Here is a 24525-nt window from a genome sequence, read left to right as displayed (position 1 = left end):
GAAGTAGATAATGAGCAAATGACTTGCTATTTTTCTTAAAAATGCAAAACCAGTAGAAGCCGAAGAGTTCAGGAAGTTAGTGCGTGGCATCATAGGAAACAGCTGGAGGTGATGTGGTATCAAAGGAGGTACCGAACCGTTTATAAGTGCGCACTTTTTAAATTTTGCTGAGTCAGAGTTCGGGCCGAAAAGTCTGGACCAAGGAGTATTAGATCTGAGCCTTTTTTGAAGGGAACAAGCCCAAAATAAGTATTTCAGACTTGTTGGGGGCATTGTGTTACACCGGCCTAGAAAATTATGGGTCGGAGTATCGCATGGGCTTATTAAGGGAATGGAGCCCAATTAAAAGCCTTTTCAGATTAGCTTTTTATTTTTAATAGGAATTTGAAACTCATTAGGAGTGTTTCTCTTATGAATATTAGTTAGAATTGGATTAGGAGACTTGATTTTGTAGGGATATATATAGCTCAGAGCTTTATTATTTATGTATCTACAAATCAATCAATCAAAAACCAAGCCCAGTACTTTTTATCCCGCAATCTCCGGATTATCTTTAATTTAGGAGTAGTTTCGATATTAATCTCGCCTAGATTCCTTAACTCCCAGATTAATATTTTTTTTTGATGAATCAGATTAATATTATTTATATTACGTGGTTAAGTATTTTAACCAAGAAGCCCTGTAAATATTTTCATTGGTCTGTTAAAGCATCAAATCTCGAACCAATCCCGATTATAAATTCAAAAATTAGAGTCCGGATTATTTTCAGGCGAATAAAATCTAAATAGAAAAAAGATTTATATTTGGCATATAAATTAATTTATCATTGAGTCTTCTAAATAGGATTATACTTTTTAATTAAGAATGTGATTCTTATTTTTTTTTAAAAAAATGTGTCTTCTAATATCTCCTTTATTGTTGGTAATAAAGTATATTCATATTTTTCGGTTCGTTCCGAGGTCCGTTTCGGTGTGCGAATTTCATAGAACTCGGTTCATAATATTTTGATTTTTATCAAGACTAAACTCTCTAGAATTTCACACCTACACAAATGTTCAAAAGACCAAATGTATAAACACCGACTCGTCCTAAAAAATCCGTCCTTCCACATTTTCAACAAATTTCAAATGCCAAACAACAAAAAGAAGTTTCCAAAAGTTAAGGTGCATATATACAAAATATTAAAATTCAGTTTATGTTGTGGTATTCGTATACTAGATTAATTTTTAGAATCAATTCCATGATTTTCTTAATATTTTAATTTTATATATGACTTATAGACTTGATTAGAGTGTCTTTTCTCACATGAAAATTTAACCAAAACCTAAAAAGTCAAAAATAAAAAAAAAACTTAAAAATCATTGCCACTTCCATAAAGACGGTTCGCACCAAATTGTTTAACTGGATTGCTAAACACTGCCCCTTTTTACTTAGCACCGCACAGACACATTACATTTTTACCCTTTTCACTTTTTTAATAGAAAATCAAATCATAAACAAAAAACCTAAATCCTCTCAACTCATTCAACCATATTCAAATTCATATTTTACGAAAATGTCGGATTCCGAACGAGATGAAAATCGACAACCCCCGGTAAGTTTTTTTTTTAAATTTTGATTTTTTTTTAAAATCGGTTTTAAAATAGACGTCGCGATTTCACGTCCCCTCCGGAGGAGGAGACGCCGGAAAACGGCGTCCCCTCTTCCGGAGGGGACGTGAAATCGCATGTTCCCTCCGGAAGAGAGAACGTGGATCTCCCACGTTCCCCCTTCCGGAGGAAACGTGCGGCGTCCCCTCCGGCAGAGGGAACGTGGGAAATCCACGTCCCCTCTTCCGGAGGGAACATGAAATTTCACGTTCCCTCCAGCGGAGGGGACGTGAAAACACACATCCCCTCCGGAAGAGGGGACGTGGATTTCCCACGTCCCCTCTTCCGGAGGGGACCAACAGGTCCGGCGTCCCCTCCTCCAGAGGGGACGCCGGACGGCAGCTTTTCCGGCTGCGTCTAAAAAGTCGCAGTCGGAAATTATATATTTTTTTAAAAAAATATAAAATTAATAATTATTTTTTATTTTAAAAATACTTATAAAATAAATAATTATTTTAAATAAGTTAAATAATTTTAGAAATTTATTCGATTTAATATATATTATATATTATTTCTATAACTTATATTTAAATTTTTACAATTGCAGGGCGGAAAGCGTAGGGGGAAGTCGTGTTTGGCCCCAGAATTAGGGGGGTCGGGAGCCCGTCGCGTTACTACGCGTAAAGTTTCTGCTTCAGCTAGACGGAAGAAACAACCGACACAACTGACGCATACTTCTCCCGATAACAGACGCAAGTCTGTTGATGATCTTAGAGAGTCTGATGATTTCGAGAGCTCAGAGGACGAGCCAAGTGAAAAAATTTACATTTCTAAACGGAAGAAGGGTGCAGGTGGTCGGTTCGTTGGCGACTCGTCATCGGGTAAATATAATTAAATGATTTTAATTAATTTAATAATGTTGTTAAAAAATTTAAATGTAATTTAATTATGTTTAATGTTACTTTCAGGGTCGAACAGACGACCCGAAGAGGGTGACGTGTGGACCGTTACTGGTCCAGTACCTGATGGACCCGAGGATGACACTGTTATTCCTAGTTTTCTCGGACATGTCGCTTCTAGGTTATGGGATGGGGCGGACAGAGGCGTGCTGAAGTGTCAGACTAGACATGGAGCTCTTCGGAAGCAGAGACAATGGTATGAGACGGCCTCAGAGGAGGTTAAGGTGCTGATAGACGGGACTGAGTTATCACATCTCCCGTTTATCATGTTTGATCATCTGGATATCCCGCTCCTTTCTGCATTTGTGGAGCGATGGCAGCCAGATACAAACTCTTTTCACATGCCATTCGGGGAGATGACCATCACATTACATGACGTGTGGCATATTCTTCGCATTCCAGTTGGTGGAGCTATGGTTTCAGGTGCGATATTCTATTATATTTTTCACATTTAAATTTTGCGTTAAAATTAAAATTTATTGTTAAAATATTTAATTTGAGATTTTGTATTTATTAGGTTTAATAATTGTTTAATTAGGTCTCATTATTATTTTAGGTAAATTTAATGTTATTTAGGATAAGTTAATTATTTTAGGTTATTTAATAAAATATTTAGGCAAATTAGTTGTTTAATGTGGATTGTGTTTTGGTTTGTGAATTGTAATTTCTTTGCAGGACTTCCCTGGAAAATGGGTGATACTCATTTTTAGGGGAAGTACTGCCCAATTTTTTCTAGAAATTTAATGTACCTATTGCGTGATATTAATTTAAATTGCAAAATTATGTTTTCAGGTCAGCCGAATAAGGCTCAGCTGATGGCTTACTGCGTACAGATTTTAGGTATTTCACCAGAGGATCTGGTGAGTAAGATGACCAAGCATTTTGCCCAGGGAGGTGTGCTGATTGAGTCGATCATCAGCTTATGTAGGCATGGCCGTATTGCAGAGGTGGAGGCGATAGCCTGGATCTGGTTGACGTTAGGTTGCACTTTATTCACTGAAAAGAGTGGCCATCGGATTAGACCTGCAACCATATGGGAGGTGCGGGATGGAGTCACAGATACGAGTACAGTTTCCTGGAGCTCAGCTACACTTGCTTATCTCTATCGGCAGCTTGGAATCTCATCGAGAGGAGACTGCTCGGGTTTGACTGGGTGTCTGACACTGCTGCAGACATGGATTTATGAGTACTTTCCATGCTTTCGACCCCAGTGAGAGCGGCTGTTGATCGAGTCTCATCATCCTCGACCTTCTAGCTGGAGTGCTACTGCGTCAGAGTGTTCAGCCACCCGACTTCGGTCCTTGCGAGCTCGTTTGGACCTGCTGACTGCTGAGGAGGTATGTAAATTTATTAATTTATTAGTTAAATTTGATTTTATTACGATCGCTATATTTTAATTTTGGTCTTGTGATTTTTTAACAGGTCACATGGCTCCCTTTTGGCGGCGAGCCTGCTGCCAGCGTAGAGCACACTGCATATTATGGGTGGATAGCGTACCGGGACATTGTCGAGCCATACATGCCTTCTAGGGTGATGCGACAACTGGGTTATGTGCAGACTGTACCTGTGCCAATTTGTCGGCCAATAGGGGCTGTTAGGTCCAGGAAGTCACTCAAGTACTCTGTGGACATGAGTGTGACAATTGCGGTTGACATGTGGAACGCTTTTCCGACCATGTACAAGCTGCCGTTAATGGGATTTGAGGAAGCCCATGTTATTGCTGGAGGATGCCATCAAGCGTACCTGGACTGGTTCGAGCGGCATTCGCATCCCCGTGTCCTTCCTGGCAGAGATCTTCCACGAACACATCCTCCCCACAGCAACAACGATTATGTAAGTTTTTATTTTATAATTTAGTGAATATTACATATATTTAACATATTGAATTAACTTGTCTATTTATGGTATTACAGTGGATGACGCTGGTGACCACCGAGTTCGAGCATTTCATCGGAAAAGTCAGCACGATTACCGCCCAACATAGACAGCACTACGAATTTGACGGCATTCCGGAGTTGGAGACTGAGACGGAGGAGGCCAGCACTACTTTGGAGAGAGTCATTGCCGCTTGGCGTAGTGCTGATTGAGTGCTGTTAGTATATGTTGTATGTTTATATTATTAGTACTCTTTTTCTGATTATGGACTTGTTTTTTTTTAGATGTGAGTTTCTAGAGAATTTATTAAATATTATGTACGTTTCTGTTTTTATGCAATTTCATGAACATTTTAATTTGTTAGATATGTTGTGGGTTTCAAAAATATTACACGTATAATAATAAAACACACAGTCAGCATAATTACCGAATAAACATTTTACAATCAACTCAATTTGCCATACCTATCAAACTATCCCATTGCTCTCTCCTATTAGCATATAAAGTATGTCAAGACTGAACAGTATGGTCCCTGTGCTGGAACCACAAGGTGGGAATTTTGGGACAGGGAAATTATCCTGTAAATTCAGCCTAACAAAGTGAGCGTGTCCACTAATATACAATATCACTATCTCCTTCGATGGTCGTGAGTGAACCTCAGAGGAATGCAAAGGCAGAATAGTAAAGGAAGAGAACCGCGTCTGTTGTAGCGTCCCGCCTTGTATGTAAATAACAGCTGCATTGAAGATCGTGGCAATAGGGAACAAGTCATTCAATACCTGCATCCATTTAATAAGTCAGAATATAAATATCATTTTTTAGAAAAATATAATAACTTCGTGATAAATTTATATAATTCAATTAAATACCTGCATCCAATAGCGAGGGCCACACTCTCCCCCTTCCCAACTAATACGTGTAATGGCCGCTTGCAACCCATCAATGCAAATACCCTCGTATCAATAAGGGTGGGCAGAGAGTTCGTTTGCAATGTTCATTATAATCATTCCCCACATCTCCTCGTCACCATAGATGTAGTCTGCCACCACGTGAAATCCACAGTTGCCGTCTCCACGCACGTCCACAAGCTCGTCAACAAATGGTAAAAGGAATCCTGGAATAACCTCCGCATTTTGCAAACCAGCTGCGGGAAATAAAAACAATATTATTATAAATAACAAGGATACTACTAGAGTAGACGTACATAATGAATATTAGTGGATGATAATTTACCTGACGCGGATGCACGATTTTTCTGACCTTGGGAAGATTTAGGACGACCACGTACACGGTCCTTGTACTCATGACGACTCGGATCCCGCTTCGTTGATTTGCTCCCCTTTGGTCGACCTCTGACATTTGTTTTCACTTCCGGTTCCATGTAGCCTAAGTCTTCGGGGTGAAGTCGCTCTCGAACAATATGAGAAATATCACGCAACACTCAAGGATCCTTAGTCATGACCTCCTCGGCGACCTCGTGAAAATACTGATGTTCCTCAGACTGAAAACCAGCAAAATCGGCTTGCGCAGATGTGTCCAACCCATCGCCGAGAATAACAAGTCTCGTCCAAAACGGGTGAATACTGTCAAGGCTGATCGGGTTACCTGCAAATAACACATATTAGCTTTCAATAACAATATTATTATTTTTAATATTAGTATTCAATAAAAGTGGTGCGTGATACCTGAATCGACCACCGCTCGCAGCTCACATGCACAGGGGATCTGATGTGTTGATCTAACCACACAACCACAACGATCATAGACATCGGTACTCAATTCTCGCATACGCCTTAGTTCTTTAGATATTAAATCCAGACAGTAATGCGACACTCTGCATGAGAGCTTATCAAATGGAAAACCGCGTCGATGGACGCCAATAGTCCGTCTGGAGTCCTCAAGTGTTTTGCTGCAAATATGCAAAACATTTATATTATTAATAATGACAACATAATTTATATAAGTACTAATATTACTCGACAAGAATATTACCGAATATTTGTCAGCTGCGACTGTATAACTTTGTCGACCTTCGTCCAGACTGTGTCCAGAGCACCGGTGCTAGAGTTGAGCCACTGCTTAAGCTGAGCATGTGCGCTCTCGACTCTACATGTGGTGGTGTTTCCAAAATGTAGGACTAAGTCCGTCCAGCAAGATACGAACTTCTCTCTATGTCCCAGCCAAGTCCCCTCAATGTACTGTATCAACCCTGGAAAACCTTTAAACCGATCTCTGAAGTGTTCCACAGCTATGTTATATTGATCAAAAGTTGGCGCTCTGATAATTTTCTTCCAGGTACTATTCTTGAAAATTTCAGCAAATTCTTGGTTTTTCCCACTGATTCTGTACACTCTATCTTCTACATCCTTATTTATGTGGCACGTACATTGTAGATGAGAAGAACGTGGGAAAACCTCTGACACTGGTCTGATAAGCCCCAATTCTCGATCAGTAAGAATAGCGCTCGGATGAATATGTTCCCCAATCAAGCACCTGCATTATTGCCCGATGATTTAATAAGTAATTTGAATTTGAATATCATTAAAATATTAAATAACATAATTATAATCAAATACCTCAGTCTCTCCAATACCCATCTGTAGCTCCCTTCAGTCTCATCCCTCATAATTGCATATGTAATTATGAAGTTCTTGTTGCAAGGAGTCATTCCAATAATCTCAAAAAAGGCAGCTTGTACTTATTCGTCTTGTACGTGGAGTCCATGCCGATGATCCAGTAGTACGTACGAAGTAGTCTCACTGAATCAGGATGAGCCATGAAAATATGGGTCACCACACCTGTATCCTCCTCAGCAAGAGTCCAGTGTACATAATCATTTTGCTGAGCCATGTGATAAAATTGCGCAGCCACATCTCTAGCCTCAAAGCTAGACTTTCTCAAAGTCTCTCTATAGTTGTACACTTGCCTTATTGTAGGGTTGTCAGATGGTACATTTTCTTTTAAAGCTGCCATAATAGAACACGGCTTCGCTTGTGCCGCACTCATATCTCGCACAATTTCTTTCGCCTCGCCACTCAGCCCATCATCTGACGGTATCCTTCAGGATACACAGCTAAAGCATGGTTGTGTGTACTCGAAATACCAGGATCTGTAAGTATAAACCATGCAGTCTTTCCTAATTTGACAATAATTTTAAATTTGCACTGACACGCTTTTGTCTTCGTATTTTTCCGTACGAATGAATCAAAATCTGTGAATGAACCTCTGTAACGCTCACCCCGAGCACATCGTAGAAGCTTTTTTTCCCCTCGTTCTTATGTGACGAAATGACTAATTCAAATCCAATCCTTATAGCAGTACTCTTAGCCCAAGTAATTGCTTCAACATTAGTATCAAACCCATGGTCTGGCTTAAACCAATCGCTGTAATCAATTCTGTCACCGCCATAATCTTCTAAATGAACCTGCAAAACATAAATAATTACGTTTAAAAAATCGTAATAATATGCAATAAAAAATCACTGTAATTATTTAAAAAAATTATTTTAATGTTTTTTTAAAAAAAAAAATTAATTTCCGGCCGCGAAGTTTCGATCGCGGCCGGAAAAGAGGGACGCCGGCGTCCCCTCCTCTAGAGAGGACGCCGAAAATTGGCGTCCACTCCTCCGGAATGGACGTGAAACGCAATCGTTCCTCTTAAAAAAATTTAAATAAAAATTTAAAAAAACTATTTTTTTACCTCGGAAAAGCCGGAAAAACTTGTTTCCGAACGTCGATACTCGTTTGCCGACGAATTATACTCGTTATCCGTCATTTTACTCGACTTTTTATGTATTTGTTCGAGTGTGTTAGAATGAGTTGAGAGAATTTTTTTTTTTTTGAAATTTTGCTAGAGGGGCAGAAATGTCTTTGGCCTGTGCGGTGTTAAGTAAAACGGGACGGCGAATAGTAACACCCTTGTTTAATCCTCATTTATATATTCAATTTAAATTGTTTACATATAAAAATACATTAAAAATTTATTTGCTAGAAATTTAGAGTTAAATACTTATTTAGAACATTGTATTATGTATATTTCTAGATAGTTAATTTTATTTTACACTCATCATTGACCATTGCACCTAATTCAAATACTATTCTACACTAACTTTTTAACATGTAAATCCTAAAATGTAACTTTAATCTCTCATGTTGTTTTATATAATTTGTTTTGAATATATTTCATAAGTAATAAGTGTTGCAAATGTTCAGTATCTGATATATTTTTTTGACTTTGGGTAAAATTTAAGATTTTATGACCGCCATGTATTTTTATGTTCTTATCATTTTTGAGTTTTGCCATTTTCAAAACATTTGTACTAACCCAAAAGATTTTAGAGTTTTGGTTCCATCGTCTACATTGATGAGTGTTTTATCTTTTTTATTAAACTATGTTAATTTGGTTTATGAGTTTTGTAGGATCATGACATTAGTCTGAAACAAATCCATATTTAAACTAAATACTCACACATTAGGCTAATAATCACCCATGGCACCTCAACTTTGGGGGTGCGGGCGCTAAACCCCCTGAAGTTTAAAAACGGGCAGTAAACTCCCTGAACTTTGAGGCGGCGCTCACTAAACCCCTTTTGGACGAAATATGACCAAAATACCCCTGTCGCCGTTTTTTTGGTCAACTTACTTTTTTTCAAAAAAAATCTGACACTGTCACATCAGCTGCCACGTCAGTAAAATACCTTAAAAATTTCAAACACCCAAAATACCCCTAATTTGATTTAGAAAAAGACAAAAAAAACAAATCAACCCAATCTAAATCAAAAGATTAACTCAACACCCGACCGGACCACCTCCACCCGACCGGACCACACCGGAAAATTTTTCCGATCATCTTCTCCGTTGAAGATGACCGGAAAAATTTTCCGGTCATCTGCCGGATCTGTTCCTCAAGAGGAACAGATCGCGGGATCTGTTCCTCAAGAGGAACAGATCCGGCGATCTGTTCCTCAGGAACAGATCCGGCGACGGATCTGTTCCTGAGGAACAGATCCCTCGTCGTCTGTTCCTCAGTGAGGAACGGACGACGGTCTGTTCCTCAGTGAGGAACAGACGATCTGTTCCTCACTTGAGGAACAGACCACGATCCGTTCCTCACTGAGGAACGGATCCGTTCCTCAGTGAGGAACAGATCGGATCTGTTCCTCACTGAGGAACAGATCAGATCTGTTCCTCACTGAGGAATAGATCCAGATCTGTTCCTCAGTGAGGAACGGATCCCGGCGGCGGTGGTGGTTATGGTGGCGGCGGCAGTTGTGGTGGCGGTGGTGGTGGTTGTGATGGCGGTTCGGGTGAAAGTGGTTTGGTTGAATTCATTGGGTTGATTTGATTGGGTTGGGTGTTTTAGGGGTATTTTAGGTGTTTTAATTTTTTAGGGTAGTTTGGTGACGTGGCAGCTGACGTGGCGCCACTATTTATATATTTTTTTTTTTGAAAAAAAAGTCAGTTGACCAAAAAAACGGCGCCGGGGGTATTTTGGTCATATTTCGTCCAAAAGGGGTTTAGTGAGCGCCGCCTCAAAGTTCAGGGAGTTTACTGCCCGTTTTTTTACTTCGGGGGGTTTAGCGCCCGCACCCCCAAAGTTGAGGTGCCATGGGTGATTATTAGCCCACACATTATCAATTTCGATGTCAACCTCTAATTGTGTTTGATTCCTTAAACGAAGAAGGAAATCCTCAATTTTTATAGTAAAAATATGATCTTTTTTCTTATTTATTTATTTCACTGTGAACTTTCCATTGAAATAAAAAAATCTTTCAAGCCATTAATTTTATTTTCAATTAGATCTTATAGATTAAAGTTCTTGGTAAAATTGGACATCTATCTATGTTATTTGTTTCTTTCAACACAGCTCCTTCCTTGCCGCTTTCCGTTTCTAATAATAATGAACAATCGCATCTGCACTTTTTTATCTGATGTTGCTCTGTTTCATCTCTACCTTTGAATTTCAAAAACTGTTTTCTCTGTAAATTTTCTATTTCAGCAAATATAACAGTTAGCTTAAGAATTTGTACAATCCAATCGACGTTTCTTTTTTTTCAAAAGTGGGTTTCATTTTCAAATAAAAAACAGTAACCGCTCATTCTTTATTTGTAACTAGTTTAAAATTTTGAGATTTCAATGCCCTTCTCAATACTCCTTGTGAGGATATTGTACTTCTTGTGAGGTTAAAGTACGTTGATGAAGGTCTCTACCGTCTCCAATGTTTTTTTTTTTGATGAATTGAGATTTTATAAAAGGCCACAAGAAGTGGCAAAAAAACGCTTAACTACACAAAGCTTTCGCACATGAAGAGGCAAACTAGTTGCACACTAAAGGCTACGACTAAGTGAGAAAGCAAATCATCCAAGAAGGATACAATCAGGACTTCTAAAAAAGTCCAAGCCTGAATAAGAAAAACTAATATTACAACTGCTAAAGTAAAAGGCTGTCTTAACAAAAACACTTAAAATTACATCTTCCGATTCCAAAGTCTTTTGCTGAAAAATTCGCTTGTTTCTGCAATTCCATATCTCTCAAATCGCAATAATCCACAACAATTCCCATAGCTTGGCATAGCTACATCTCGGCAAAAGGTCCAACCAAAGACGATAAAAAATCTCTTACGAGCTTGGCATAACCCACGAAACACCAATCTTGCAAAGGACACCATTCCAAACCAAACGAGCAAAAACACAATGCATAAAAAGGTGATCCTGTGTCTCTAGACAACCGCAAAAACAACAACTAGCATTTTCCATGTTCACAATACCACAGATAAGAAGGAACTCTTTTGACGGAACTCTACCATGTAACGTCGTCCACAAAAAGAATTTAATTCTTGGAGGCGCTAATGATTTCCACAATCTAGAAAACATACCTTTAGATGTCAAAAGGTTAGAATTATTCTGCTCCAAAGTAGAATCAGTAGTTGATTGCCGACTGTTCTCGTTTTCCCTTGACCGGACCTGATGCTGAGCTGAAGTTGAAATCCGGAGATGACCTGTTGCTGAACTCCGAAATTGTCCAGCAGAATCTGCTCCCGTGAACTGCTGCTGAACGTGGTGGACCTGCAGAGCTGCCGACTGCTGAGTTTCTTCTCTACGAGTGGTTGTCACTGCTCGAACAAACGCAGCAGCTGAATACAATTTTGAAGGCGGTTTCCATTCCAAAATGTCAACTATTCCATCAACAAAATTCAGAGAATTAAATTTTGCGAGTAAGGAATTAAACACCTCCCTTTCTCCACTCCTCAATCTCCGCCTTCATCTCCACCCCTCACTAGCTATTTGCATAAGATTTGCATTTTTTTGGTTAGACAAATTAAATAGAGCTGGAAACAGGGATAGAGCTATTCCCGAACCAATCCAATTATCGTTCCATAAAGCAATTAAAGAACCATCCCCTATTTTGAAACAAGTGTTAGCTATAAACACATTCCAGATAAAAGAATCACCACAACAAACCTTCTTAGTGCCTTTCCAAATAAAAGAGAATGAATTACCATCTCCAACAACAAGAGAACTCCAATTCGACAATCCTGAACACTTCGAGATGACTCGAAACCAAAGAGAGTTTGAATTAGAAAATCGCAATTTCCAAATCCATTTAAATAACAAACTTTGATTCCGAGTTTGAAGGTTAACAATACCCAATCCACCCAATTCAAAATCCTGACAAATTACCTTCCAAGAAATCTTACATAATGCCCTAGTGGATGCATCGCCTTTCCGTAGAAAACGTTTCATTCGAGATTCCAAAATATTTTGGATAGTCAAAGGCATGTGAAACATGGACATATAATAAACCGGCACACTAAAAAGCACAGATTTCAAAAGAACTAACCTGCCTGCGGAAGATAAAAGAGAGCCTTTCCATAAAGTCAGTTTCGAATTGAATCTCTCTACTACATGGTCCCAACTTCCTTTGTATAAACATCGCCTTGACAAAGGAAGGCCCAGATAATTATTTGGTAGAGAACCCATTTTACAGCCAACAATATGCGAAGCTAAAGTCAAGTCAGCGTCAATAACGTTAACTCCCAAAATAGAGCTCTTATGGAAATTGATCTTTAAGCCTGAAATAAGTTCAAAACAACGGAGAATTCTTATCAAGTTTTGGAGATGCACTAAATCATACGGCAAATAGATCAGAGTGTCATCTGCAAACTGAAGAATCGAGATCGGATCAGCATTTGGATCAAAAGAATAGCCCGAAAAAAGACCCATTGTTTCTGCTTTCCCCAGTAAACATTTAAGACCCTCCACCGCAATAACAAACAAATATGGAGAAATAGGATCCCCCTGACGAACACCTCTTTCTAGCTTTATAGGATCAACTGGGCTTCCATTCACCAAAACAGAAGTACTAGCAGTAGATAGACAGCAAGACATCCAATCATTCCATTTTTTAGGGAAACCCATGCAAGACATAACTGACAAAAGATAACTCCAATCAATACAATCAAAAGCTTTATGGAAATCAAGCTTTAAAATGAGCAACTTATCCTTCCTTCGAGTCGCATTATGAATCAGTTCATTTGCTATCAACGAGCAATCCATGATACTTCTACCTTTAAGAAAAGCATGTTGATTCTCAGAAATCAAATTGGAGAGCAAATGAGCCAACCGTAAAGAGAGGACCTTCGAGAACAGCTTATAAACCCCATTCACCAAGCTAATAGGACGATAGTCTTTGATATTCGAAGATCCTGGCACTTTAGGAATAAGAACCATAAAAGAAGTGTTAATCCCCACAGGCAACAAATTACTACTACAAAATACTGAAAAAAGATCCATAAAATCTTTTTTTAAAAACTGCCAAGCTCTTTTGTAGAAAAAGTAATTAAACCCATCAGGACCCGGTGCTTTCTTTTCATCGCAGGAACAGAGTGCCCGAAAAACTTCAGCTTCGTGAAAAGGCTGAATAAGCCGAACAGCACAGTCACTAGGAAGCTGAGTAAAATCCAGACCTGCAAGATCAAAACAAACCAAAGGCATCTTGCAGTAAAGATCTCTAAAGAATAAACAAATCTGAGAACGAATATCCTCTGGCTCCGTGAAAACCACATCATTAACCTGAATCGAGGAAATAATTTTTTTCTATAATGCATAGAAGCAATACTATGAAAGAATTTAGTGTTTTTGTCACCCACTAAATTCCAATTTAATCTCGATTTTTGCGCCCATAAAGATTCCAATCTTTTCTCTGCTTTCCATAGGTCTGCTCTAAGAGAAACGAGTTCTTCTTTTTCCCCGTCAGAGAGAAGACTCGAATCGTCAGCCATCTCCTTCACTAAAATGGCAGCAGTCAGATCCTTAATATGCTTATTCTGATCCCCAAAGATTTCTACATTCCAAGTCTTAATTTTCCTGCGAAGCTCCCTCAAATTTCTAACCAAATTTGAAGAAGAATTTGGAAAAGAATTCCAAGGAGTAGACATAAACATTTCAAACTCATCATGATCCCACCAGGCATCAACAGATCGAAAAGGCTTAGGGCCCCAATCAACCTTATTTGTTGAAGAGAAGAAAATAGGCACATGATCAGATTGCTCTCTAGCCTTAGCAGTCAGTGTCATAAAAGGCCAAGAAGTACCCATATACGCAGAGATCAAACATCTATCAATACGAGACTTGGAAATTAAGTTTTGCCAGGTAAAGTTTCTTCCCTGCAGAGGCAAATCTAGCAATTCCATGTCATTAACAAAATCAACTAACTCAAGCATTGAAGGAGAAAAATCCACACAATTGACCCTTTCTTCTGGCCTAATGATTTCATTGAAATCGCCACTAATAATAACAGTGCCACCACTAGAAGACACCAAAGGTCTTAACTCTCTCCAGAACGCCACTCTCTCCGAAGCTACATTACTAGCGTATATAAGAATATGGCGGAAAACCCAGTCCTGAAAATAAAAATCCAAAGAAATCCAACGACTCCCTTTCCCTACTACAACATTACGCAATAAAATACTATTCCAAATAGTCAACAAACCCCCAGAGGCACCATTAGAAGGAATCCATGCATATGCAAAATCAAGATTGGGCCACAATTTTCTAACAAGAAAGTCATCAACTAATTCCTTCTTAGACTCCACCAAACCAATAAAAGCCAAATTATTATCAGAAACCAAACGTCTTACTAATTTTTGTTTTCTAATGTTACCCAAACCACCTCTACAGTTCCAAGAGATAAAGCTAAACGGCATTGACATAAAAAAGTTGAAAAAACCTTGAAAGGAAAAAAAACAACTTAATTAGCAAGATCTCTATCCTTGGAAATGTTAACCACTAACCTTTCAATGGCTAAACCTTTTTCAGATGAGGGAAGAACGCCCAATGAATTGCCAATATCCCACGTTTTAGCTGCCTCCTCCTGCACACTTAAAACTGAGAACCCATTATTTTCCTCAAAAAAACGATTCATATTCTGAAAATCGCCATCTGACATCTCTGCTTCCTTTTCAAATTGAGATTCCGATGCCGTCACTACACTCCCCATAATATTTAACTTTTTCAAAGGCCGCCTTGTATCATTTTTCCGTAACGTAATAAAAGGGGACGAAGTAATATGCTGAAAAGTTGTGTCATTCTTCGCGGAATTCCCAATCTGCTGCACCTGAACACTGTCACTGTGAATTGCCAAAGAATTCTACTCAACATTATTCTCTTTGCTTGCTGAACTTTTTAGCCACAAAACTATTTATCTGATCTGCTCTCTTATCAGAAGATCCATTCTGCCGAGTTCCCAACGTTGCGCTGTTAGCAGCTAAAGAGACGGTTGATGCGACCTGCTGTGCTCCCAAAGACACGCTGTTAGCAGCTAAAAAAGCTTCTGAATCAACCTGCTGAACTTCCTTAAACACGCTGCCAACAGGTAATTTTTCTGTCGAAACTACCTGCTGCGCAGAAGCCAAAAACCCGTTGTTTCTTATTGTTCCCTCGACCTCATCACTAGCTTTCTGTTCTTGCACAACATCAGCTATAAAACCCTCGGAATCTGAATATTCTCCACCAAAGTTCTCATCCGTGGCTTTTTCTAAGTCTGAAAAATATGCCTCTTGGTCCCTAAAATAAATAGGTTGATCAACCTCAAAAATATGGATCATAGAACTTGACCCTCCAATCAATAATCTTATTGATTTGTTGATCCATCCATTCGTGGTTGAAATTAAAACAAGTCCCGAGTCCAACCTTTCTTTCACAAAGACAAGAGGATGGACTTTAATTGTTTCACCAAAGAGATTCCCTATTTCCTCAAAGGTATCCGGACTCCATAGCAAAATCGGGATTCCAGAGATAGAGATCCATGTCAAACGAAGAGTTGGCATATTAAAATCATTAGCTTTGTAAAAGTTTTGAAAGAAGTCTAACAAGGACAATGATTTTCTGTTTAAAAAATCCATTGCCTCCTCAATAGAATCAAAGTTAATAAGGATCAAATTACCTCCCATGATTGCCACATTATCAAAATCAATCTCATTTGCCAGGAGGTAATTCTTTGCCTCTAAAACAGACTGAACCGAAATAGCTCTTGCAACAACTGACCTCGCAAGCCATTCTTCGTTTTTCCCAGTGATTTCCTTATGATTGATAGGAAGAGTAACATCCTTTTCAATCTGAGGTGCTGCTTCTGAATTCACCTTGCTTGCCGCAGAAATTACATCCGCATAAGAACGTCTGTCACGAAAGGCAGGGTTTGAAATAACAGTCTTCATTGGTTCATTGATAATCTTTGGTTGTTGCTTCGGCTGCTGATTCTGAGCCGAAGGAAAACGAGAGCGAAAAGCTCGCAATCGAAAACGCCCTATGACGATCATATTCAATTGACCTAGAATCCAATCAATCTCCAACCCTTGATTTGGACGAAAGAAACCAAAGGAACAATTCCTTTTTGAGAGTTTCTTAGCCAAGGTAACCCTACCAAAAACCTGATACCTAGCAAAGGCTTTTTCTAGATCAAAATACCTCCAATTGCGAGGGAAGTTCTCAAAATAGATTAAGCGATTCTTATCTACTGCTGTTCCTGATCCTCCAACTCCTTGGGAATTAAACCCATCCCTTGAATGAAAATTCTGCGGATTGCCAGAATTCTCATGATAAGATTGTAACTTTGAAACTAACGCTGCACCCACCACCTTCTGCGACTTTGCAACTGTTCGGACGTTGAAAGATTGATTCCCGACGTGAAGATTCATGTTCCGTCCATTAAAATCTGATCGGAAATTGTTATTAGGGTTAGGTTGTGGCCTCCACGGCTTCTGCTCTCCCATCGCCGAAAACTACCAACACTTGTTACTTAGTTAGTTGCCATGTGCAAAAATTTAAGCTATGTTATTTTGATAGAGAGGAATTAATGACCACAAAAGCTATAATGGTGTCAAAAAACTTGATATAGTATGAATAATGCCTTCTTTTTTGTCCCTTAATAAGCTAATGCGGTTCCCTCATTTTTCTACCGTCTGCAATGTTCAAGATAAGTTCTGATGTAGTTATAATATAGTAACAGTCGTTGGTATGATTTGTATAATTTTTTTGAGTTTTATCACTTATTATAGTTCTCTTTGTCTTTCAGGAATAATATCAGCCGAAGTTGCAAAGACACTGGAATAAGTCGAGAAAGATATTCCATCAATAATAGAAGTCATAATTTTATACCGTTCGCTTACTTTGCATATGTTAAGCGAATGTGTACTTGAATGGCCCATCAAGTGGCTAAAAAGTCCTTAAAGCCTCCTTTTCAGGAGCTATTATTTTAATTTCTGTTATTTAGTCTCACAAATATTATGTACTTCTATTACCGAAATTAATACAAATGCTATTTTGCTAAAAAAAAAATATTTTTATATGCCTATTTTTTCTCCGTTTATTGTTTTTTAATTATTAACCATTTAAATTTTATTTCTTTCTTAATTTTTAATTTTCGAGTTTGATTCTATTATTCGTCGTCATGAATATTGCAATATATTTTATATGTAATTAAATGGTATTTTGATATTAATAAATTTAATAATGGTCATTTGAGCGAATCGTTATCTAGACCTAAAGAATTATGGTATCATATAGATTATCTATTCATCTAAAAAAAAATTATCTATGCATTTTAAATAAGAAATGAGGTATGTACCAGTTAGAAGCGTCCTAGAATGGCTAGGTGATGACTCTATTTTAGAACCGGTCGCCGAACTACCATAAGTAAAGAGCAAACAAGTGGATTTGAAGTGTCCGCCACATTCACTTTATTTTATAAAATTAGTCTCTTTTATATGAAATACAAAATCTAAATGAATATTAACAAATTAAATGTTTTTATATCTATTTTTATGATAAATAATATTTTGTATGAAATGTTCTTTATTTTATATGAATATAACAAAACCACGGACAGATACCAATATACTCTGATAGTTCAGATGTTATAAACATTGAACGTCAATTTTTTGAAATATAGGTCAAATTTTTCAACAAACGCTCCCTCTTTTCATATACATATATACATATATATACATATATACATATATATACATATATACATATATATACATATATACATATATATACATATATACATATATATACATATATATGTATATCTATATATATGTATAATTGAACGTCAATTTTTTAAAATGTAGGTCAAATTTTTCAACAAACGCTCCTTCTTTTCATATACATATATACATATATATATATATATATATATATATATATATATATATATATATATGTATATCTATATACATATATACATATATATACATATATATATATATATACATATATATATATATATATATATATATATATATATATATAAACAAATAGAGATATAGTGTCAAAATAATATAATATTTTTAAGTGGTTTTTATTGGTTCTTTTTGCTTTCTTTCTCACCGTCCTATCTGGTATTTTATGTGGGATTTTATTTTACATTTTTCAAGCTATTTCTATAGGAATTTTTGTAAGTTTATGAAATTGTTATAAAAACAATGTGAAACAACTTCATTAAAAACAAAAAAAAAAAATACCTTTGCATATTTTTGTAATTTGACTCAGATTTTATTTTTCTAATACTATCTCAGTTTCATAGTTTTCTTACAATTATATTCAATTTTTTATGAATTCATTTAGTTGTCTTTATTTTACTTTGAATTTATAAATTAACTTTATAATTGGCGAAATTGATCTTTTAAAATGTCAAAATTTAACAACTATAATAAAAAATTAAATAAAAAAATTAAAAGCTTATTCTATATTCTTTAGTTTTCATTGGTTGAAGGAAAAAAAGATTTGATATACTGAGGAAAAAATTAAAATATATTTATTAAAAAATTGGAAAGTATTGTAATGAAATTGTTAAATTGGAATTATATTATATAAATAAAAAATTGGTCTAATGTCTTAAAAAAACGACCTTTTATCCATTTTTCAAGCTTACTCTGACATTGAAAATCAGTTAATTTAAATCTATTTGTATTTTTTTCATTTCAATTGTACCCTAAAGCATAAAATTGACTTTTTTTTATTAGGTAAAAGTTTAAAAAAAAAAAATTGACCATTTTTATATTAGATTAACTTTTTATATTAAATTGAAAATTTTTGAAGAATTTTTTTAAAACTTTAGCCAAATAAATAAAGGTCAATTTTCTGCTTTAGGGTACAATTGAATTGAAAAAATAAAAAATAAGATAAAGTTGACAACTTTTCAACGTCAGGGAATGATTGAAAAGGGTATGAAAGATCGGGTTTTTTTTTAAGATTTTAAGCCATAAAAAAATTTGGTTTAAAGTACAAATAAACAAACAATAATTTTGATTTTTTTTTACAATTAGGGCTTTGAAAATTATAAAAAAAAATTATGAAAGTATTATCTTAAAAAATCCACTAAAAACAACTACTGCCCGAGTCTAGACGCCGGAGTCCGACACAAAGTTTTTGTAGATTTAATATTATTAGATTTTTGTGGATTCTATACTTTTATATTTAAGTACTGATAATATCAATCTAAAATTCAGATAAAATACAATTAACCTATGTATAGCAAACATTAACGGTCCACAAATCTACTGCCAGGCACTCTCCCACTTTAAATAAATATGTCATTATCTTTATTGGCATATATATGAAAGTAAAAATGATATATATGATTATATATCTGATAACTTCATTTATATCTTTTGAGGCTTTGTATCCCATCGTATTTTATTTTTATGTACTAATTAAAATACAATCAATATATTACTTTCAAGTCTGGGAAGTCTATTTATTTCCCAAGTACAGCTTTTTGTTGTTACCTTTTAGTATTTGTTGTATTGTATATGTTAAGTCCCTATTGAAGCATGGACCTCAACAATTGGCTGTCGCACTATAAATTGAATAGTAATATCCCAAAGCAAATGCCAAAACCCAAGCTACGCCTACCTTGTGGAGAATGTGATTACAAACCCAAGCTTTCAAAAGGACAGTGCATGAAGATGTGCTCTTGTAATTTAGGAAGACAGCAGATGGAACTCGTACTGTTTCGGAGTATGACACCGACGCGATGTAAGGCTAACCAGACGAAGAGTAAAACAAAAGCTAATGCCAAATCTTCAAATTAGTTTCGTGTAAAACGAGAGCTCGCCATTCAACGAGAAAATATCTACATTATTAGGAATCGCCCAGCCCACCTTGTGGAGAATGTGATTATAAACCAACGAAGCTTTGGGACGCATACTGCTTTCGGCTGTGATTATGTTTTTGTGGCAGGAGTATGGCACCCATGGAACACGGCGATGCAAGACTAGCCAGACTAAGTGTAAAACAAAAGTTGGAGAGATAGACGACCACATTTATTTTTTGCCCATATCCGTATCAAGGAACTAAATTTTCTTTTGTTTTATTAAAAGCTAATGGCCTGAACAAACTTTTACATTTTAGCCCATTTCCGTTTGCACCATGCGATTGTGTAAAATCGCCAGTTTCATCCAAATCCGCAACTTTCATTTTTAATTATTCTTTTATAAATAATTGACTTTTTTTTATCACATAAAATCTGAACCAGAGTTTGAAAACTAAAAAATATAATGAAAAACTGCCTAAAAAACACAGTGATCATGCCACTTTGATATAGAGGGCTCACCTTTTTCAAATTATTAGCCTTAGTTATACATTAAATTGAAGTTTTATGCCTATAAAAACAGGTTATTAAACACCCTACATCACTGAAGTTATCTGTTACTATAGAAATGGTACTAAACTTTATTTTGTTACAAAAAAATCACCAAATTATACTTTTTATTAAAACGGGAGGTCACTACGGCAGATTCGGTCAAATTTTGTTACAAAAAGGTCGCTAAACTTATCGTGAATTACAAAAAGGTTATTAAGTTATATTACTATTTGTAATTCCGTCTTGCCACAAAAGCAAAAACAGTGCGTTTTATATGAGTGACATCTCGTTATAACAAAATGTATAGTTTAGTGACTTTTTTTGTAACAAAATGAAATTTAATACCTTTTCTGTAAGGGTTAATTTCTAAAAAAATCACGAACTTTACACAATGTTTCATTTTAATCATGACCTTTAAAAGTTGCCATTTAAAGGCACGAACTTTCATTTTGTTTCAAATCTATCATTTCATTGTATTTTTGTTGACTAAATTGTTCAATAAACCATTAATGAAAGACCCAAATTATAAATCGACATTAAATCTTATTATCTTTTAGTTAGAGTATATAGGATTAGGAATTTTTGATTCGATAAAATAAACCGAATTTTACTTTGGCGATAGATTTGAAACAAAATGAAAGTTTGTGCCTTTAAATGACAACTTTTAAAATGAAATTTCGTGTAAAGTTCGTGATTTTTTTAGGAGTGTAATAACAAGTTAGTTTAGTGACTTGAAGTGTTTAATATATTAAATTTATTTATTAAATATTTAGGGTTAAATGCTTGTTAAAACGTTTTGCTATGTGCTATGTTATTGTATGTAAATAAAGGGTAATTAATCCTGAGGATCACTGAACTTTTGAGTTTTTTTATTTCAGTCACTAAACTATTTTTTTTTATTTTGATCACTAAAATTTCTTTTTTTTCATTTTGGTATTTTCCGGCCAAAAATGCTTAGGTGGCAGCCGGAATTAATTTTTTTTAACCTGAAAAGTTGCTATATATGCATTATTTGATCCAAAAAGTAATTTTCAAAGTGAAATTATGTATGTGTGATAAATTTTTAAAGTAAAACTTGTAAAATCCGAATGTCACATGTCAACTTCCGGCTGCCACCTAAACATTTTTGGCCTGAAATACCAAAATGGAAAAAAATGAAAGTTCAGTGATCGAAATGAAAAAAATAGTTTAGTGACTGAAATGAAAAAATTCGAAAGTTCAGTGATCTTCAGGATCAATTACCGGTATTTTGATAAATCAATAAACTCAATGCTGGTTATTTAAGCGTATCATGATCCAAACCTAGAATGTTTCAGTATGATATAAATTACCGTATGCATATAAGATAAAGATTCAGATATATCAGTCGGTATAAAAACAGCCCAAAAACGACTAGGCGATGACTTTATTTTAGAACTGGTCACCAAGCAACCATAAGCCTGTGCAAATAAATGTACTCTAATCGTTTCCAACTTTCACTGTATTTGTTAAAATTAGTCTCTTTTATAATATGAAATAAAAAATTTAAATTTAAATTCTTAAATTTAAATGAAATGTAGAATTTAATTAATCAAATATTTTCATTTATTTAATTGTTGTATATGACATCTCTTTTGAAGTATGGACCTCAAACACTCGTCCTTCAATTATTTGTCGTATGCATAAGGATATTTCATATCATTGCCAATTCTTATCAAGTTGATTTTAATAATTTGTTGTCTCTATTCCATCCCCAATTGGGTGCTTATTTTCTCTTTATGAATGTTTATATCACATATGGATAGTATTTTATAAATTATAATTGCTAATATTTTTTTTTTGTGTTTTTTGGTTTTTTGGACATGTACATCTAAAATGGGATCTCCCAAGCATTCCTTCTCTCCATCGTCAATTGTTTCAATCATGCGTTTCTACAAAATCAAGGTGATATTTATATTATGTCATTATATGCCAACGGTAAGTTGGTTTTTCTATAAGTAATTTATTTATTTTTGTTGCTACTGTTCGTTTAGTAAAGGCTAAACCCATCTAGAGGCCCTTGTACTATATCATTTTTGTTCAAAAAGTCCCTGTACTATTTTTTTGTTCTTCAGGTCCCTGTACTTGGCAAAATTCCGATTTTTAGGTCCTTCTGAGGGACTGGAGGAACAAAAAGATTGTAAGTAAAGGGACTGGAAAAAACTAAAAAAGGACCTAAAAGTCAAAAATTATATAAGTAGAGGGACCTGAAGAACAAAAAAATAGTACAGGGGCTTTTTGAACAAAAATGATATAGTACAAGGGCCTCTACATGAATTTAGCCTTTAGTAAATTATACAAGTTTTGCTTTTTAATTTGTTTAAACGAATGTGTATTTGGATGGCTCAGTAGCCGCGAAGTCCACTTTACTTTTCCGTATTTAAGAATGGTTCATCATCAATGGTTCATCATCTTCATGAGGTGGTCATTCTTCTCATATTATTATATATTGTTATCTTTGGCAAAAAAAAAATATTATTTGTCGTATGCATAAGGATTTTTGACGTAACAGTTCCTATTTACAAAAAAATTCCCATATAATGCCCCTCTGAAACGAAATTCCTATATGGTGACCCAACCAATCCGCGATCTTAGATTTCAGATTGATTACCAATCCGTAATCTAAGATTGCGGATTGATTAATCTGTTTGGATCACACCAATCCGCAATCTTAGATTGTGAATTATCATCATTAATTTTCTAAATTGGAGAGATACTTTAGCGATTGAAATTTTAAAAATAAAAATAAATAATGTTTTTAAAAACATTTTTTGAAAGAGTTTTTGTTTTGGCTATTTTTACGGTTAATAATAAAAAAATAAAAAATATATTAAATAATATATTAAAAATGTATTGAAAATTATACTGAAAAAATGTATTGAAAAATATTTTGCGGTCAATTTTATCATTTTAAAAACATAACGTACCACTAAGAAAGTTAGTAAAGTTCATGTCAAAATTGAAACGCACACAACGTGTTTACCAATTCTAAAAATTATTTTAAAATCTATTGTCAAAAAAAAAAAGACATACTAGCATCATTATTTTCTAATATAACAATACAATTATAAAAAATAGAACATATTTTAGTTTTTTAATTACTTTCTTAAGCAAAAACATTTAAAAATATACTCCAATTTTGTTTGCTATTTTTTATACTTTTTAATTTTCTAAAAAATGTAATTTTTATATCATTACTATGTGTTTTTTTATTCTTCATATTAAAAACTTTATATATAATATATAAAATTAATTTATATTTGACTATATTAAGTAATTGACAAATGAAATAAAATGGATGTAGTATATCTTAAAAAATTGAGATATTAATGTTAAAAAATAAGAGTTCATTTGGTGAATAATAAATTTGAAAAAATTGAGACATTGTTGACATATTTTGTTCCCAATTTATATCACTATAAGGAGTACTAGAATTAGCAGCAAATATTTTTACTGCTAATAGAGTTAAAATTATTGCTAATAACATATAATAACAAAAAAAATTATAGCATGTTGCTGCTAATAAAACGTTGTCTTAAGTAATTGACAACAAAAGTTTCTATAAAATGCTGCTATAGCTTAACTAATGACAGCAACTTTTAAAATTATTGCTTCAAAATGTTTTTTTAGTAGCAAAAAAAAGTTAGCTGCAAAATTATTGTTACAGTATTTCTGGTAGTGTATGTAAGTTATTAAAATATATTTAATCATTGGACTGTCTAATGATTGGAGATCCCCATTCACTGATATCAACTTTGTAACGACCCAAAATCGAGGGATGCAACCGACGCTAGCACTACTAGAAATCATCTAATTAGTGACGGACTGGCCATCCGTCGCTAATTTTGTCAATTACCGACACACTTGGCAAAGGATGGCCAGTCCGTTGCAAAATATATAAATTGGCGGGAGCTTGCCCGCCAATTTGACCACCAAAAT

The 24525-nt window shown here is 35.2% G+C and overlaps 2 protein-coding genes across 2 annotated transcripts; one reads left to right on the top strand and one right to left on the bottom strand.

Moving 5' to 3' along the window:
• The first annotated feature begins 1555 nt into the window (after nucleotides 1–1555).
• LOC126681621 (protein MAIN-LIKE 2-like) lies at nucleotides 1556–3762 on the top strand. Its single transcript, XM_050377167.1, has 4 exons — nucleotides 1556–1594; nucleotides 2197–2470; nucleotides 2558–2971; nucleotides 3341–3762. The coding sequence occupies exons 1-4, from the start codon at nucleotides 1556–1558 to the stop codon at nucleotides 3760–3762; spliced, it is 1149 nt and encodes a 382-aa protein (XP_050233124.1).
• A 3325-nt stretch (nucleotides 3763–7087) lies between these two features.
• On the bottom strand, nucleotides 7088–10983 carry LOC126681620 (uncharacterized). Its single transcript, XM_050377166.1, has 4 exons — nucleotides 10893–10983; nucleotides 10739–10848; nucleotides 7621–7847; nucleotides 7088–7481 (listed from the first exon to the last, which is right to left on the bottom strand). The coding sequence occupies exons 1-4, from the start codon at nucleotides 10981–10983 to the stop codon at nucleotides 7088–7090; spliced, it is 822 nt and encodes a 273-aa protein (XP_050233123.1).
• Between the last annotated feature and the right edge of the window lie 13542 nt (nucleotides 10984–24525).

Source organism: Mercurialis annua, linkage group LG5 (genome assembly GCF_937616625.2).
Source record: "Mercurialis annua linkage group LG5, ddMerAnnu1.2, whole genome shotgun sequence".
In the NCBI taxonomy this organism is placed as follows: Eukaryota; Viridiplantae; Streptophyta; class Magnoliopsida; order Malpighiales; family Euphorbiaceae; genus Mercurialis; species Mercurialis annua.
The sequence above is the reverse complement of the archived record's forward strand: the minus strand, read 5'-3'. Positions and strand labels throughout refer to the sequence as shown.